At 52.6% G+C, this 17,374-nt stretch overlaps 1 protein-coding gene across 1 annotated transcript in view; it reads right to left on the minus strand.

The window, feature by feature from the left end:
• F2 (coagulation factor II, thrombin) overlaps window positions 1-17,087 on the minus strand; it is a 21,103-nt gene extending 4,016 nt beyond the window's left edge. The window contains exons 1-12 of the mRNA XM_023215697.2: window positions 15,804-17,087; window positions 15,253-15,467; window positions 14,560-14,584; window positions 14,266-14,316; window positions 11,472-11,577; window positions 11,240-11,376; window positions 8,572-8,886; window positions 8,121-8,249; window positions 7,911-8,037; window positions 6,587-6,754; window positions 5,912-6,085; window positions 5,176-5,357 (exon numbers count right to left, since the gene is read on the minus strand). Coding sequence (XP_023071465.1) covers window positions 5,176-5,357; window positions 5,912-6,085; window positions 6,587-6,754; window positions 7,911-8,037; window positions 8,121-8,249; window positions 8,572-8,886; window positions 11,240-11,376; window positions 11,472-11,577; window positions 14,266-14,316; window positions 14,560-14,584; window positions 15,253-15,467; window positions 15,804-15,882 — 1,708 coding nt within the window. The 5' untranslated portion in view covers window positions 15,883-17,087. The remainder of the gene's footprint in view (window positions 1-5,175; window positions 5,358-5,911; window positions 6,086-6,586; window positions 6,755-7,910; window positions 8,038-8,120; window positions 8,250-8,571; window positions 8,887-11,239; window positions 11,377-11,471; window positions 11,578-14,265; window positions 14,317-14,559; window positions 14,585-15,252; window positions 15,468-15,803) is intronic.
• Window positions 17,088-17,374: the final 287 nt, after the last annotated feature.

Here is a 17,374-nt window from a genome sequence, read left to right on the forward strand (position 1 = left end):
TTGAGATGGAGTCTCACTCTGTCACCAGGCTGGAGTGCAGTGGCGCCATCTCGGCTCACTGCAATCTCTGCTTCCCGGGTTCAAGTGATTCCCCTGCCTCAGCCTCCCAAGTAGCTGAGACTACAGGCGCACGCCACCATGCCTGGCTAATTTTTTGTATTTTAGTAGAGACAGGGTTTCACCACGTCGGCCAGAATTGTCTCGAACTCCTGACCTCATGATCCGCCCACCTCGGCCTCCCAAAGTGCTGGGATTATAGGCGTGAGCCACCGTGCCTGGCCAGACGGAGTTTTTGCTTTTGTTGCCCAGGCTGGAGTGCAATGGCGGGATCTCAGCTCACTGCAACCTCCGCCTCCCAGGTTCAAGCGATTCTCCTGCCTCAGCCTCCTGAGTAGCTGGGATTATAGGCATGCGCCTCCACGTCTGGTTAATTTTGTATTTTTAGCAGAGACGGGGTTTTTCCATGTTGGTCAGGCTGGTCTTGAACTCCCGACCTCAGGTGATCCGCCCGCCTCGACCTCCCAAAGTGCTAGGATTATAGGTGTGAGCCACTGCGCCTGGCTGATGTTTTTTTTTGTTTTTGTTTTTTAATAGAAACAGAGCCTCACTCTGTCGCCCAGGCTGGAGTGCAATGGAGCGGTCATAGCTCACCGCAGTATTGAACTCCTAGTCTCAAGCAATCCTCCTAACTCAGCCTCTCAAGTAGCTGAGACTACAAGGCACATGCCACCATGCCCAGCTAATTTTTAAAATATTATTTTTCTTTTTTTTTTTTTTTTTTGAGATGGAGTCTCACTCTGTCGCCAGGCTGGAGTGCAGTGGCGCCATCTCAGCTCACTGCAACCTCTGCCTCCCAGGTTCAAGCGATTCCCCTGCCTCAGCCTCCTGAGTAGCTGGGACTACAGGCGTGTACCACCACACCTGGCTAATTTTTTGTATTTTAGTAGAGACGGGGGTTTCACCATGTTGGCCAGGATGATCTTGAACTCCTGACCTCAGGTGATCCCCCGCCTCTGCCTCCCAGAGTGCTGGGATTACAGGTGTAAGCCACCACACCTGGCCAGGAAAAGTTTATCTAACTCCGATTCAAAATCCAGATTTAATAAAATAAATGATAAATTTGACTACCTAGTAATTTTTTAAACTACATGGCCAAAAAAATTATACATGAGGTTAAAAAAACTGACAAATGGCTAGGCACAGTGGCTCAAGCTTGTAATCCCAGCACTTTGGGAGGCCGAGACGGGTGGATCACGAGGTCAGGAGATCGAGACCATCCTGGCTAACACGGTGAAACCCCATCTCTACTAAAAAAATACAAAAAACTAGCCGGGCGTGGTGGCGGGCGCCTGTAGTCTCAGTTGCGCAGGAGGCTGAGGCAGGAGAATGGCGTCAACCCGGGAGGCGGAGCTTGCAGTGAGCTGAGATCCGGCGACTGCACTCCAGCCTGGGCGACAGAGCAAGACTCCGTCTCAAAAAAAAAAAAAAAAAAAAAAAAAAAACTGACAAACTAGGAGAAAACATTTGCAATGTATATCAGAAATAAAGGCCTAGTATAAATGTGAAGAACTCACAAAAATTGATAAGAAAGGGACCAAAAAATGGGCAAAAAACCATGAAGAGACAATTCACAAAAAAATTATATAATACAAATACTAGCCAGGCACGCGCCTGTGGTCCCAGCTACTCAGGAGGCTGAGGCAGGAGAATCCCTTGAACCAGGGAAGTGGAGGCTGCAGTGAGCCAAGATTGCACCATTGCACTCCAGCCTGGGTGACAAAGCAAGACTCTGTCTCAAAAAAATAATTATATAAAAACGGTCCTTAGGCCAGGCGTGGTGGCTCATGCCTGTAATCCCAGCACTTTGGGAGGCCGAGGCGGGAGGATCACGAGGTAAGGAGTTCGAGACCAGCCTGGCCAAAACTGTGAAACTCTGTCTCTACTAAAAATACAAAAATTATCTCGGCACGGTGACTCGCACCTATAGTCCCAGCTGCTTGGGAGGCTGAGGCAGGAGAATCGCTTGAAACCCGGGAGGTGAAGGTTGCAGTGAGCCAAAATCGTGCCACTGTACTCCAGCCTAGGTGACAGAGGGCATCTCAAAAAAAAAAAAAAAAAGGTCCTTAATCATACGAAAAGATGTTCAACCTCATTTTTTTTTTTTTTTTTTTTTTGAGACGGAGTCTTGCTCTGTCACCCAGGCTGGAGTACAGCGGTACAATCTCTGCTCACTGCAAGCTCTGCCTCCCAGGTTCATGCCATTCTCCTGCCTCAGCCTCCCAAGTAGCTAGGACTACAGGCGCCCACCACCACGCCCGGCTAATTTTTTTGGATTTTTAGTAGAGATGGGGTTTCACCATGTTAGCCAGGATGGTCTCTATCTCCTGACCTCATGATCCGCCCACCTCAGCCTCCCAAAGTGCTGGGATTACAGGCATGAGCCACCGTGCCCAGCCACAACCTCATTTTCAATTTGAAAGCTGTCATTAAAACAATTTTGATGTACTATTTCTCACCTCTCAGATTGGTAAAAATTTAAAACTGTGACATTCTTTTGGCAAGGTTGTGGGGAAACAGGCATTCTTATACACTGTGATAGAAATGTAAACTGGTACAACCCTTATGGAAAGAAATTTTAAAATCTCTAAAAAATGACATACATGTTTGCCTTTTGACCTAACAACACTACTTCTAAAAATTTCCTAGGAGAGGCTAGGCATGATAGTTCACATCTGTAATCCCAGAACTTTGGGAGGCCGACTTGGGTGGATCATTTGAGCTCAGAGTTCAAAACCAGTCTGGGAAACACAGTAAGACCCAGTCTCTACAAAAAATACAAAAATTAGCTGGGCATGGTGGTGTGTGCCTGTAGCCCCGCTACTCAGGAGGCTAAAGTGGGAGGTTGGCTTGAGTTCAGGAGGCAGATGTTGCAGTGGGCCGAGCCCAGCCATAGCATTGGTTTTAACAGTGTTATGGATGGAGGATTTTGAAACTATAATCCAGTATTGCTCAAATAGGCAAATGCATTATAGATAATGGGGGTCAGGTTTCTTACTGTCAACAAAGAAAGTTACAAATATGGAAAATGAAAAGCTAAAATTAATCCTGTGGTGTTAGAATGGAATTGGAGGTTTCAGTAGGAACTCACGGTTTTTTATATAGTTGATAGAGATATTGGTATATACATCGTATAATTTTTTTCTGGTCCTGTCCACTAAGACAGCCTAGAAGTAATGACATCCCACTAGCAATGTGCACATGCCAGCACCCAGATCTCAGTTCTAAATTCTAGTCTCCACTAGAAGGGTTCCCTGGAGAAATGGCTGCTTCCAACAGTACAGTCATGAAAGTAGGATCAACCTGAAACATCTTGTTATGCCAGAAAGTAAGAAAGTACTCAAAGAATGACAGAACATCTCCCCAAGTCACAGAAGCCAGCTTGAAGGGACTCCCACTGGCCAAACTTGGGATCATCTGAGCATCAAAAGAAATAGCAGTAGTAACAATGTATGGCCTGGCACAGTGGCTCATGCCCGTAATCCCAGAACCTTGGGAGGCTGAGGTGGGCGTATCACCTGAGGTCAGGAGTTCGAGACCAGCCTGGCCAACATGGTGAAACCCCGTCTCTACTACAAATACAAAAATTAGCTGGGCATGGTGGTACATGCCTGTGATTCCAGCTATTCGGGAGGCTGAGGCAAGAGAATCGCTTGAATCTGGGAGGAGGAGGTTGCAGTGAGCCGAGATTGTGCCACTGCACTCAAGCCTGGGTGACAGCAAGGCTGTGTCAAAAAAAAATTTCTGGGTTTTAATATTTGTACTGAGGTTATATAAGAGAACATCCTTGGGGTTTTTTTTTTTTTTTTTTTTGGAAATACTTAAATATTTATGGGTAAAAAGAAACCATATCCACGATTTGCTCTCAAACTATGCATATATATATATATATAAAAACTCCCACACATCCACAGAATGGAGGACAGTCTGGATGACAGTATACAGGAAATCTTTGTATTATTTTTGCAACTTTTCTGTGAGTCTGAAATTACATTAAATTTTTATTTTTTACTTTTCAAGTCAGTCAGATCATTTCTTAACCTGCCTCAAGCCCCTCGATAACTTCCCATCTCACTCAATAAAGTCCTTCCAGGCCCTAAAGGAAGTGGCTATCCCGTGCCTGGCCCCTTCTCCCCCTCACCCACTGCTGCCCCTCCTCAGCACCCCAGGCCTCCTACTGCTCCCCAGATAAGACAAGTGTGCTCCCACCTCAGGGCCTTTGTGCCTGCCATGCCCCCAGCCTGCGGTGCGCCTCCCCTAGACATGCCTGCTCACTCCTTCCTTCCCCTCTTCCAGTCCCTGCCCAGACATCACCTTCTCAGGGAGGCCTTCTCCAGCCTTCTCTGGCCACCTGATTGATTGATCGATCGATCGATTGATGGAATCTCACCCTGTTGCCCAGGCTGGAGTGCAGCTCACTGCAACCTCCGCCTCCTGGGCTCAAGCAATTCTTCTGCCTCAGCCTCCTGAATAGCTGGGATTACAGGCGTGCGTCACCACGCCCGGCAAATTTTTGTATTTTTAGTAGAGACGGGGTTTCACCATGTTGGCCAGGCTGGTTTCAAACTCCTGACCTCAAGTGATCTGCCCGCTTCGTCTGGCCCCCCTATTTAGAAGCCCACCTCATCAGCCCTTCTCTCTCCCTGTGCTTCATTTTTCTTCACAGCACCGGCCAGGGACTGCTGTTTTAGGTCTGTTTACGGATGTGCCCTCCTCCTAGGAAGGAAGCTCTCTGAGGGCACAGACATTGGCGGTCTGGGTCCCTGCTGTATACCCTAGAACACTGCCTGGAAGGTAATAGGCGCTCGATAAATATCTGCTGAGCGGTTGAATGAATGGCGTTTCCCCACCCGCAGCCTCTTGCTGCTATCTGAGCTCACATATAGTGAACACCTCACTGGTGACTGATACTATGCCAAATATATGAATATATGCTACTTCATTTAACCCTCCCATATAACCTTATGGGATAGAGACTTTTACCTCCATTTTACAGAGGAAGAAACTGAGCCACCAAGAGGTTAGCCAACTTGCCCAAAGTCACATGCCTTGAACCCAGGCACAACTCAGTCCTCCCAGCCCGGGCCCCACTGTTTCCTCAGCCCACCCCAGACTTGCCGGCACAGAACATGTTGTCAGTGATGCGGATCCGAGTAGAGTCCTTGCAGACCGACCGCTCCACGATGGGCAGGTTCACCACCTGCAGGACGCTGGGCTGCACCTTACCAACGTTGGCTGTCCACGTCTCCTTCAGGTTGCCCCAGCCTGTCACCCGCCCCTTGTATCCAGCCTGGAACAAGCTTTGGGGAAGGAAGAAGGGCCTGGTGAGAGCCAACCCTCGCAGGAGCCGCCTGGCCCTAACGCCGTTTCTTAGAGACCAGAATCTAAAACGTCCGTGCTGGCCGGGCACGGAGGCTCATGCTCTGGTCTCCGCACTTTGGGAGGCCAAGGCGGGCGGATCACTTGAGGTCAGGGGTTTGAGACCAGCCTGGCTGACACGGTGAAACCCACCAGTCTCTACTAAAAATACAAAAATTAGCCTGTAATCCCAGCTACTCAGGAGGCTGAGGCAGGAGAGTCGCTTGAACCCGGGAGGAGGGGTTGCAGTGAGCCCAGATCGCACGACTACACTCCAGCCTGGGAGACAAGAGTGGAACTCCGTCAATAAATTGTTTATGATGTTTATTTAACATAAATAAAAAATAAAACTCCAGTGCTGAAAAGAACTTTTGGGTTCACTCCAAGAAACTGAGGCCTGGAAAAGGGAAAGGGGCTCCTGCAAGGCTGCCTGGTATCAGAGCCAGGCCCAGAACTCGGCTTCTGCCCCTCAGCTAACAAGCGTCTGGTGGCCCACCTGGCTACCGTCTCCCTGTCAGGCAGGCACACGGGGTGGATGTAGTCGCTGAAGGTAATGGGCTTCTTCAGCTTCATCAGGGCAATGTCCCGGTCCAGGTTCTCCCGCCAGTTGTACCTGGGGTGGATGTGGATCTTTTCCAGCATGGATATCTTTTCAATGTTTCGCTCATACCTGCAGAGACCCCAAGGGAGAAATGGAGAAGCTGCAGGTTCACCCAGCAAGGGGCAGGAAACTGCCTGCCCTTGGGGTCTGGGAGACAGGGTGTCCTGCAGGCCACCAGGGATGGGACAGGGCTGGCTCCTGCCGTGGCAGCCCCCTGGCCATTTCTTCCTGGGCCTAAAGCCGTGCAGGGCTTTGGAGTCAGTCAGTCAGGAGGACAGGGACAAGGGCACAGGCTGCACGCCCTGGTCCAGACAGACTCTATTTTCAGAGACTCCCACATGGGCCATATCCTGGTGTTGGAGGGCCCAGGAGACAGACAGATTTCTCCCCTCTAGCTCCAAGCCTCAGTCAGGACATGACCAAATGGACTTTCCAGCAGAGACTGCCGGGATGTCATATTCTGGGGGGTATACAGAACATCCCATGTGTCCCGGAGCCACCAGGGCCCCTCATGATCGCTCTGGAGGACTCAGACCCCTGCCAGACACCCACAGGCCACCAGTTGTGTACCTGGTGCGAGAGTGCTTGCCAATGCGCACCAGAAGGTCATTCTCAGTGAAGTTCTTGTCCCAGGGCGGGTACAGGAGGCAGTGGGCGGCAGTGAGGACCCAGCGGTCACTGATGAGGCTGGCCCCACACAGCAGCTCCTGGGGACTCTTCCGGAAAAGCATCACCTGCCTAGGAGGGGGAGCAGGAAGCATTAGGAGCTGAGGGTGAGGGGGCTGCCTCTACACCAGCCCTAGAAGTAACAAGTCCAGGGTCTAAGAACCCAGCTGGGCAGAGCTGCCTCTGGGGCCCAGATCCAAGCTTGGGCTGGCCGCCCTTGGGGCCTGGAGCCTCCATGTGATGCTGAGGGGCTGCCTCACGCTTTTTTTTTTTTTTTTTTTTTTTTTTTGAGACAGGGTTTCACTCTTGTCACCCAGGCTGGAGTGCAATGGTATAGTCACAGCTTACTGAAGCCTCAACTTCCTGGGCTCAAGCGATCCTCCCGCCTCAGCCTCCTGAGTAGCTGGGACTACAGGGATGGGCTGCTACACCTGGCTAATTTTTGCATTTTTAGTAGAGACGGGGTTTTACCATTTTGCCCAGACTGACTTTGAACTCCTGACCTCAAGTGATCTTCCCTTCTTGGCCTCCCAAAATGCTGGGATTACAGGGGTGAGCCACTGCGCCTGACCTGCCTCCTGCTTTTTGTACTCCCTTACTAGGTCCTTCCAGTCCAGAGTTCACACAGCGTAGCCCAGCTCTGGAATCAGAAGAACTGGATTCAAACCCATTAGCAGTGTGCGGAGGTGAGCCACCAGCTCTGTGAGTCTCAGCTTTACCATCTGCTTAGAAGTAAAGCACCCATGGGCCAGGTGTGGTGGCTCACGCCTGTAATCCCAACACTTTGGGAGGCTGAGGCAGGTGGATCACTTGAGGTCAGGAGTTCAAGACCAGCCTGGCCAACATGGCGAAACCCTGTTTCTACTTAAAATACAAAAATTAGCTGGGTGTGGTGGCGCAGGTCTGTAAATTCAGCTACTCAGGAGGCTGAGGCAAGAGAATAGTTTGAACCTGGAAGGCAGAAGTTGCAGTGAGCCGAGATCACAGCAGTGAGCCGAGACTGCGGCATTGCACTCCAGCCTAGGTGACAGAGCAAGACTCCATCTTAAAAAAAAAAAAAGAAGTAAATAACCCATCTCATGTGGCTGCTGTGCGGAGTTGGTGGGATCCTGGATGCTCAGCTGTTGTCATCTGTAAAGCCCGGGCATGTGGGCAGGGCCTGAGGGTGGGGGGCCAGCAGCACACCTGCCCCCAGGAGTGAATGGTAGCACAGGGATCCGGGACACACCAAGGTGACACGCCAATCTCTGCATCCCAGCCCTCCACGATGCGCCCGTCGATATAGGATTCCAGGAGTTCTCCTTCAGTTTTGTCCTCCAGCGACTTCTTCTCAAATAGAGGTCGCAGCCCACAGTCTGCAGAGCAAGCCAAGCGGTGAGGGGCAAGTCCTGGCCACCAGCCCCACAGCCCCGTGTCCCTCGGATGCCCACTACCTCACCTGCTTCTCCCAAGCCGAAGGTCCTCGGATCGAAGAAAGTCTGGTACTCGCTGGTGGCGGTACGCCCTTCGATGGCCCTGTCTGGGTCCTCACCCAGCCCATCTCCTGTCTCCTCATCTACGGCCTCCTCTGTTGGAACCCGGGCACCGGCTGGGACTCGACTGGGCCATTCCTCACCCATCCCCTAGATCCCCCCAATTTCCCTACGGGCCTTGGAGGCCGTTTGGTGCAGAGGTTAAGCGTGCATGCACAGTTGGGCTACTAGGCAATAACCTCCTGGGGCCTCAGTGTACTTATCTGTGAAATGGGCACAGGACCTTACCCCTACCTGGTTACTGTAAGGCTGCAATGAGCACACTCAACGTGGTAAGTGTTCGGTAAGCAGAGGCAACTGCTGTTATTCCCACCAGGATTTGTCCCTGCATCTCAGGCCCCTACCCAGGCAGCTCACCACAATAGTTGAGGTCGCAGTACTCAAAGTCACCAGGCTTCCCGGCCACATAGCACCACACGCCCTCCTCATCCCCGTCTGGGTTGCGGCAGAAGTTCTCCACCAGCTGCACGGCCGAGTTGAAATCCTGGTGCTTGCTCAGGGCCTTGGCCTGCGCGCTGGCCCAGGCTAGGCAGGGGAGCCCATGTGTGGTCACTGCCAGGCTCCCCTGGTACTGCCGCCCCCGATCAGGCACACACTCCTCCGATGGAGGTGACAGATTCACACTGGAGCCTGTGGAGCGTGGAGTCATCACCACAGTGACTTGATCCTGGCCTGGTGGGTGAGGGGTAAGGAGGCAGCAGAGTGAGTGAGACCACACATGGACCGGAACAGAGAGGGATGTGAACCCCGGTCTTGCTGCTTTCTGCCTGTGTGACCTCAGGTTACTTAACCTCTCTGGGCTTCTGTCTGTCTGCCTTTAAAGGGGTTACTAATGCCACTCTTGCAGGCTTGTTGAGAAGATTAAACAAAATATACAGCGTGTCTGGCACATAATAAACCAGAGATAATAACCGGGTTTGGCCTGCTGGGCTATCTGTAATCAACTGGTAGTGGCTGCCTGGGGCTGCTGGAGGAGTCTGTGTTTTTATGGCGGCACAGCAGGAAGCTTGCTGGGATCACTAAGCTGTTCACCTGGATAGGTCAATTTCTGCAAGCTTGCAACTTATTTATCATCAGTGTGTGCGCATGTGTATGGGGGTTGGGGGGTAAATGGTAGCTGTTTTTGTTAGGATAAACTTGCTATAAGACCAATCCCAGGGGCCAGCCGCAGTGGCATACACCTGTAATCCCAGAAATTTGGGAGGCTGAGCAGGGCAGATCACCTGAGATCAGGAGTTTGAGATCAGCCTGGCCAATGTGGAGAAACCCGTCGCTACTAAAAATACAAAACTTAACCAGGTGTGGTGGCATATGCCTGCAGTCCCAGCTATATGGGAGGCTGAGGCAGGAGAATCGCCTGAACCCAGGAGGTGGAGGTTGCAGTGAGCCAAGATTGTGCCACTGCACTCCAGCCTGGGTAACAGAGTGAGACTCCGTCCAAAAAATAAAAAAAAAAAAAAAAAAAGCCGGGCACGGTGGCTCACCCCTGTAATCCTGGCACTTTGGGAGGCTGAAGTGGGAGGATCACGAGGTCAGAAGTTTGAGATCAGCCTGGCCAACATGGTGAAACCCCGTCTCCACTACATAAAAAAAATTAGGCGTGGTAGCGCACACCTGTAATCCTAGCTACTCAGGAGGCTGAGGCAGGAGAATTGCTTGAACCTGGGAGGCAGAGGTTGCAGTGAACTGAGATCGCACCACTGTACTCCAGCAGCCTGGGCGAGGGAGTGAGACTCTGTCTCAGAAAGAAAAAAAAAAGACCAACCCCAGCAACGAGCAATGGACCCGACAGGGATGCCTAGAGAACAAAGAATACCAACCCATGTTTGTGGACTGGTAACCGGCACAAATTCTTTACCCTGGCTGCATCCACATCCTTTGCTCTGTGATTTTACAGGCTGAAGTGTCATTTACCTCTTGACCCTAGCCTTGAACATATACTTGCTCTGGCCAATGGAACGTGGGCAGGGCTGACTGTGCCTGTTCTGAGCCTAGGCCTTCAGGACAGAAGATGCTTTTCTGTTCATTGTTTTCTGTGTCTGTCATCAGCATAAGAAGAGTTTTTCCAGGTACTGCTGTCTTTCAGCCTCAGCCCCCAGCATGAACGCACGTGGAGCAGATCTAGGCCCAACACTCAACGAGGAACCAGGCTCAGCTGGACCCAGTATTTGAATCAGAGCCACCCAGCCAGGGCCAGCCTCTCTCAGTTGACTCTACAGACGCATCAGCGAGTGCAGCTGAGATCAGCAGCGCCCCTCCCGCCAACCCTCATGGGAAAAAGAAATGCTTATTGTGGTCTGCCTTGGGGAAGGGTAGCTGTAGCTACTTAACACACCAGGGAAAATAATAATGACAGAATCCTGCGGGCCAAACTGCACAAGGCTTGCTCTGTGACACTCAGAACAGGGCGTGTGGACTGAAATGGCTAGGGAGGGCTTCCCGGAGGGAGGAGTGCCTTGATCAGAAAGGAGGCATGTTTGGAATGAGCCACAGCCTGGACCATAAGGAAGTCAAGAGTGGGAAGCGGGAGGAGGAGGCTGGTAGATCCCCCCACTCAGATCCCGATTCCCTGACTCCACTGAGCAACAGGCACAGATATGATCTGAATGACTGATGCCAGCTCTGAAGGTGGTCAGCATCTTTTTTTTTCTTTTTTTGAAATGGAGTTTTGCTCTTGTCACCAAGGCTGAAGTGCAATGGCACGATCTCAGCTCACTGCAACCTCTGCCTCCCGGGTTCAAGCGATTCTGCTGCCTCAGCCTCCTGGGTAGCTGGGATTACAGGCACCCGCCACCACGCCTGGCTACTTTTTGTATTTTTAGTAGAGATGGGGTTTTGCCACGTTGGCCAGGCTGATCTTGAACCCCTGATCTCAGGTGATCCACTTGCCTCAGCCTCCCAAAGTGCCGGGATTACAGGCATGAGGCGCTGTGCCCGCCAGCATTCTTGGTTCCCATCCCAGGCTGCCAGGCCCCATGAAGCCCCTGGGCCTTGACCATGGGCCACCCCCCTGCCCCCAGCTCACCACAGACAGGGATGCTGCATTCCTCCCTCCTCACGGTGGGGTCTGTAGTGTAGCACCAGGGTCCTGTGGTGCTGCCGTCAGGGTTGCGGCAGAAATTCTCCTGCAGGTCGGCTCCGGGATGGGTGGTGGAGTTGATTCTGGAACAGGAAATTGCCAACAGGAGGCTGTTGCGCACGAGATATCCTTGCTCCCTGTTCTCAGCCCCAGGTGGGAAGGCCGGCCCCTCACTCACTCAGGCTTATGTGGGTAGCGACTCCTCCATAGCTGGCACTCAATGCCTGACCGGGTGATGTTCACATGCCCTCGGTAGTTCGTACCCAGACCCTCAGCACAGTTACCTGCGGAGACCCCACTCCGGTCAGCCTTGGAACCTGGGGACTTATTTCCTCTCTCCCAGCAAAGTTCTGTCTATCCCCCGCCTCCAAGCTCATGCAGGTCCACAATCCTTAACTTGCATTCACCCAGCCCCTCCTCCTCTGCATCCAGCAGTTCTCCCATTCACTCAACAGTGGCCACCAAATATTTGCTGAGTGCCCACCATGTGACAGGCACTGTCGGGTGCTCAGCACACATCAACCAATAGGACAGTCACAGCCCTGCCCTCATGGAGCTTCCATTCAGTGGCTTCTCTTGGCCAGCAGGATGAAAAGGACCAAGTCCTTTTCAGGACTGGCCCTGGTCTACCTGTCCCTGCTAGCTTGGCTCCTCGTGCCTCTGGGTCTTTCCACGGGCTGTTTCTTCTGCCTGGAATGCCCGCTTGTTCATCCATGCATCCCACCAGGCCAGGCAGAACTCTGCCTCTCCTGGGAAGTCATCTCTCGTTCTTCTGGCAAACCAGACACTCATTTTCCTGTGTTCTCTTGGTGCCTTAAACGGAACTTTTCTTGCAATCATTTTATTTAATTATTTATTTTTTGTTTTTATTTATTTATTTTGAGATGGGGTCCTGCTCTGTTGCCCAGGCTGGAGTGCAGTAGCACGATCTCAGCTCACTGCAACCTCTACCTCCCAGATTCAAGCAATTCTCCCCCCTCAGCCTCCCTAGTAGCTATGATTAAAGGCACGTGCCAACACGCCCCAGCTAATTTTTGTATTTTTAATAGAGGCGGGGGTTTCACCATGTTGGCCAGGATGGTCTCAAACCCCTGGCCTCAAGTGATCTGCCCACCTCAGCCTCTCAAAGTGCTAGGATTACAGGCTTGAGCCCACCCGGCCGCAATCACTTTAATATTTTGTATTTTTGTTCTCTTTTGAGATTGTGAATTCCTTGAAGGCAGAGACTGTATTTGACTCTCTTAAAATCCCCAGCACCTGATATAGTACCTGGCACATAGCAAGAACTTTGTAAAATATCTGTTGAGTATGTAATTTAACAAATGAGGCCACGTGTGATGGCTCACACCTGTAATCCCAGCACTCTGGGAGGCCGAGGCTGGTAGACCACCTGAGGTCAGGAGTTCGTGACCAGCCTGGCCAACATGGTGAAACCCCATCTCTACTAAAAAATGCAAAAAATTAGCTGGACATGGTGGTATGTGCCTGTAATCCCAGCTACCTAGGAGGCGGAGGCAGGAGAATTGCTTGAATTTGCTAGGCGGAGGTGGCAGTGAGCTGAGATCGTACTGCGGCACTCCAGCCTGGGCGACAGAGCAAGACTCCATCTCAAAAAAAAAAAAAAAAAAAAAGGGCTGGGCACGGTGGCTCACGCCTGTAATCCCAGCACTTTGGGAGGCCGAGACGGGCGGATCACGAGGTCAGGAGATAGAGACCATCCTGGCTAACACGGTGAAACCCCGTCTCTACTAAAAAAATACAAAAAACTAGCCGGGCGAGGTGGCGGGCACCTGTAGTCCCAGCCACTTGGGAGGCTGAGGCAGGAGAATGGCGTGAACCCGGGAGGCGGAGATTGCAGTGAGCCGAGATTGCGCCACTGCACTCCAGCCTGGGCGACAGAGTGAGACTACGTCTCAAAAAAAAAAAAAAAAAAAAAAAGAAAGTACGGCAGCCAGGAGCGGTGGCTCACACTTGTGTTGAGATGGGAGAATTGCCTGAGCCCAGGAGTTCAAGACCAGCCTGGGCAAAAAAGGGAGTCCCTGTCTCTTACAAATAAACAAACAAACAAATAAAGGGTTCCAAGTCATGGAGCCTTTTGTCGTGCTAAAGGTGCCTTCAGAACGCAGTGCAGGAAGGAGGGTGCTCCCTGAAGTCTCAGCAAAAGTGGCGACATTTGAAGCAGTCCTTGAAGGACAGGGAAGTATTCAGTGGGTGGTGATGGTTGCTCCAGAGGAAATCGACAACATATGCAAGGCCAGGTGCTAGAAACACCTTGGCGCGCTTAGGGACGTCCTTGGTGTCAGAGCAGCCGGGGGTTTGGGTTCCCGTTTGGTGCAATGACACCTAAAGCTAGAAGGGGAATGTGACATCATCAGAGCTCTGACTAGGTCGGGGCAGAGACTCGGGTCAGGCAAAGGAGAATGAAGCCTTAAACATGAATTCATGGCCAGGCACAGTGGCTCACGTCTATACTCCCAGCACTTTGGAAGGCCAAGGCAGGTGGATCACGAGGTCAGGAGTTCAAGACCAGCCTGGCCAACATGGTGAAACCCCATCTCTACTAAAAAATACAAAAATTAGCCAGGCGTGGTGACAGGCACCTGTAATTCCAGCTACTTGGGAGGCTGAGGCAGGGAATTGCTTGAACCTGGAAGGCGGAGTCTGCAGTGAGCTGAGATCGTGCCACTGCACTCTAGCCTGGGTGACAGAGTGAGACTTTGTCTCCAAAAAAAAAAAAAACATTAATTAATCCATTCATTCATTCATTCATTCGTTCCTCCAACTTGAATCATCTTACTGCATGCCAGACACAGAGCCAGGTACAAAGACACTTCTTGACCCCAGGAATGGGAGCAATGTCAGACACTGGGGACCGCCTTGGCCTCCACCTGCCACACTCCAAACCCACCCCTGAGCTCTTCTCTCGGGCTCCCCTCCACGTCCTGACCCCCAACCCCGTGTCAGTTGCTCACCTTCCAGACATGCAGCAAGCGTATCTCGAGACGTCCTCGCCGTCTCACAAGCTGGAAAAGACCCAGGTGTTTACCCTTGGGATTGGGGTATGGCCAGCATGGGCTGGAGTCAAGGGTGGATGGGATGTTGGTGAGAAACAGAGAGATGGATGGACAGATGGGAGGGACGGAGGAAGGAGTGGGGAAGGGGTGGACAGGTAGATGGCTGGGTGCAGCAGAAGATTCTCCAGGTAGAATTCTCTCACTGGGGTCCCCAGGCCTCCCTTCCTGGGGCAAATCCTTCCCGGTGCTCACCTGTGTACTTGGCCCAGAAAGCGTCCTGAAAAACAAGGGCTGGGAGTGAGGCTACGGCAGCTCCTGTTTTGTGTTTAGTAAACGTTATGTCTCCTCCTCACACTTTCCTTTACCCTGGTCACGCAGGGGACAGGCTCTGGGGAGGTTTGTGGCAGAGTTTCCTACTTTTGTTTCCAAAAGGAGAAGAATATTTGAGGATAGGGGAGTTTCTCCAACACACACACCGAGACTGAACAAGACTGGGGGAGATGGGAGGAGAGGAGGCCGTGGGACCCTGGCAGAGCCCTACAGACAGGGAAGGTGACACAGAGCTCCAGGAACACTGAGTCTTGAGTCCGGGGTTTGTGGTGGCCTCCCCAGAGTCCCACCCCTCAAGGGTGGTGCTGGAGGCTGCCGCTGAGGAGGCCATGTGGACACAGAGCCCCAGGGCAGGCGGATGTCTGAAGACTGTGGAGGCCTCCCCACATCATGGAGCCACACAGGACCCCGGAACCTTGACAGAGTCCAGGCACAGGGACCCCCAGGAAAGGCTGAGGCCGCTCCTCTAGCCAGCCTCGTGAGGAGGGGCTCAGAGTTGAAATGAAGCTGTGAGCGGCGAAGGGGCTGTGGCGTTCCTCGCTTGCTTCTCTGTGGAAGTGTCTAGAGCTGGGCCCGCTCTGAGGCCCTGAAGCCGTCCGAGCAGCCCAGGCTCACCGTGGCGGTGGAGGACTCCAGAGCCTCGAAGGCCTCCTCGTAGCTGCACGTCTCCTCCACGCACTCTCGCTCCAGGTTGCCGCTGCGCAGCTCCTCCACGAAGCCGAAGCCGCTGTTGGCTCGCCGGACCCGCTGGAGCAGCGACAGAGCTTGCTGAGGAGCCAGGAACACTGCAGTGGGGGGGTCATGGGACAGCGGCCTCAGGAGCAGGTGGTCTTGGCCATTGCGGGGGCAGGAAGCAAGCCCGCCCTCCCCTGCTGGCTTCTTAAAGGGGCTGTCTGGGCTGGTGGAAGTGCCTGGAAGGCTGCTAAATGTGGCCCCCTGTGCCCCTCCTACACTGCCCCTTGCCCCCAGCCTGCTCCCATATTGGAAGAGAGAAGCAGCCCTTCTCTTTCCAGCCCTGAGCTCCTGACTTCTTCCCCAAGCTGGCTGCCTGGGGCTGAGACCTACCTAGGGGCCAGCTCCGTGTGCTCTGTCCAGCCAGGAGACCCAGGCCCATGGGCCCACACCCCAATCCTCCAGCCTGTTCCAGGCTGCAAGCACCCCCTTACCATGCTGGCTGTGCACAAGGCTACACAGGGCAGCCAGGGCCAGGCAGCCAGGCAGCTGCAGGCCTCGGACGTGCGCCATAGTATGTCAGCTCCTGGGTCACTGAGGAATTGTCTGTCCTGACCCCTCTGGGTTAATGTTGAACTAACATGAAGAAATCAGCGGAGAGGGTGAGGTCAGAGGGTCAGGGCCATGGGGACGGGTGGGTAGATAGTCCTCCTGTCCACCCCTGCCATCTGAGAGGACAGGTCCTCCTGGGACCAGGGATGGATGGTCTAGGAGGAGTCACAAAAAAAGGTCACTGTCACCCCCGTCTCCCACCCTCCCTCTCTGAGACTTAGCCCATTCTGGCCAGTGGGGCTACGAGACTTTCCTGGAGCTCCTTCCAATCCTAACATACAGTGGTGGTTGCTTTTCATCTCTGCGTGCAACAGTTTCCTCATCTGTACAATGGGAATAATACTTTGTTGCGAGGACTAAAGGAGATTAGGAATGGAAAGCCATGGAATATTGTAAGTTCTTAATAATCAGATCTGCGCATATAGGCCAATGTGGGGGTTTGTGTAATCACAATACACAGATATCAAAAATAGAGACAAAGATAAAAGGTGTAGCCTGATGGAAGTTGCCCCTCGCCTTGGGATGCACCAGGGATAGGAACAGCCAACATTTGCCCAAGCCTCTCAGCCACTGGAGGAGGGGCCCATTTCTCCCCCTTCCTGTCTGGGGTGCCTGGAGGTGTGTTTGTGTGTGGCAGCTGCCTGGGAGGAGGAGTCAGGTCCAGGGACTCTTGGGCCTTTGGTCTATCTTCTGTCACCTCCCAGGACCTGCGCCTGTCCTGGAATAGGGGCTACTCCAAATCCCTGGGTCTCCACTGCATGGCCCTCCTTCTCCCTGGCTGCCTGCCCCAGGCCAGGCCTAGCGAGGCTTCTGGTCCTACCCTGCCTTCCACCAGCCCTACTCCTGTCCCTCCCCTGCCTTCCACCCAGCCCTGCTCCTGTCCCTCCCTCATTTCCTGTTTGTGGTACCCAAAGCAAATATTAGTCCTGGGTCTAAGTAGGGCAGAGGGACAAAGAGCAGGAACATAGGGAGGCACAAGTTCTCACCTCGACTCACCTGTCCTTTGGGCCCAGCTGTTTGGGGTCTAGACCAGGTCATGTGTGGGAACAGGGAGTGCTGGCAGAAAAACTGGGGACCAAGACTCCCACAAACACCTTAATTCCTGGGAGGCCCATTTCTTATATATTTTCATATACATATTTTTAGGCCAGGCACAGCGGCTCACACCTGTAATCCCAGCACTTTGGGAGGCCAACAAGGCAGGATCGCTTGCGGCCGGGAGTTTGAGACCAGCCTGGGCAACATAGCAAGACCCTCATCTCTACCAAAAAAAAATTAAAAATTAGCTGGGAATGGTGGTGCATGCCTGAAGTCTGAACTACTGAGGAGGCTGAGGCAGGAGGATCACTTGAGCCCAGGAGTTCCAGGCTGCAATGAGCTATGATTGCACCACTGCACTCTAGCCTGGGTAACAGAGTAAGACCCTGTTTCTTTTACTTTCTTTTCTTTTTTC

The sequence above is a fragment of the Piliocolobus tephrosceles genome, chromosome 13 (assembly GCF_002776525.5).
Source record: "Piliocolobus tephrosceles isolate RC106 chromosome 13, ASM277652v3, whole genome shotgun sequence".
In the NCBI taxonomy this organism is placed as follows: Eukaryota; Metazoa; Chordata; class Mammalia; order Primates; family Cercopithecidae; genus Piliocolobus; species Piliocolobus tephrosceles.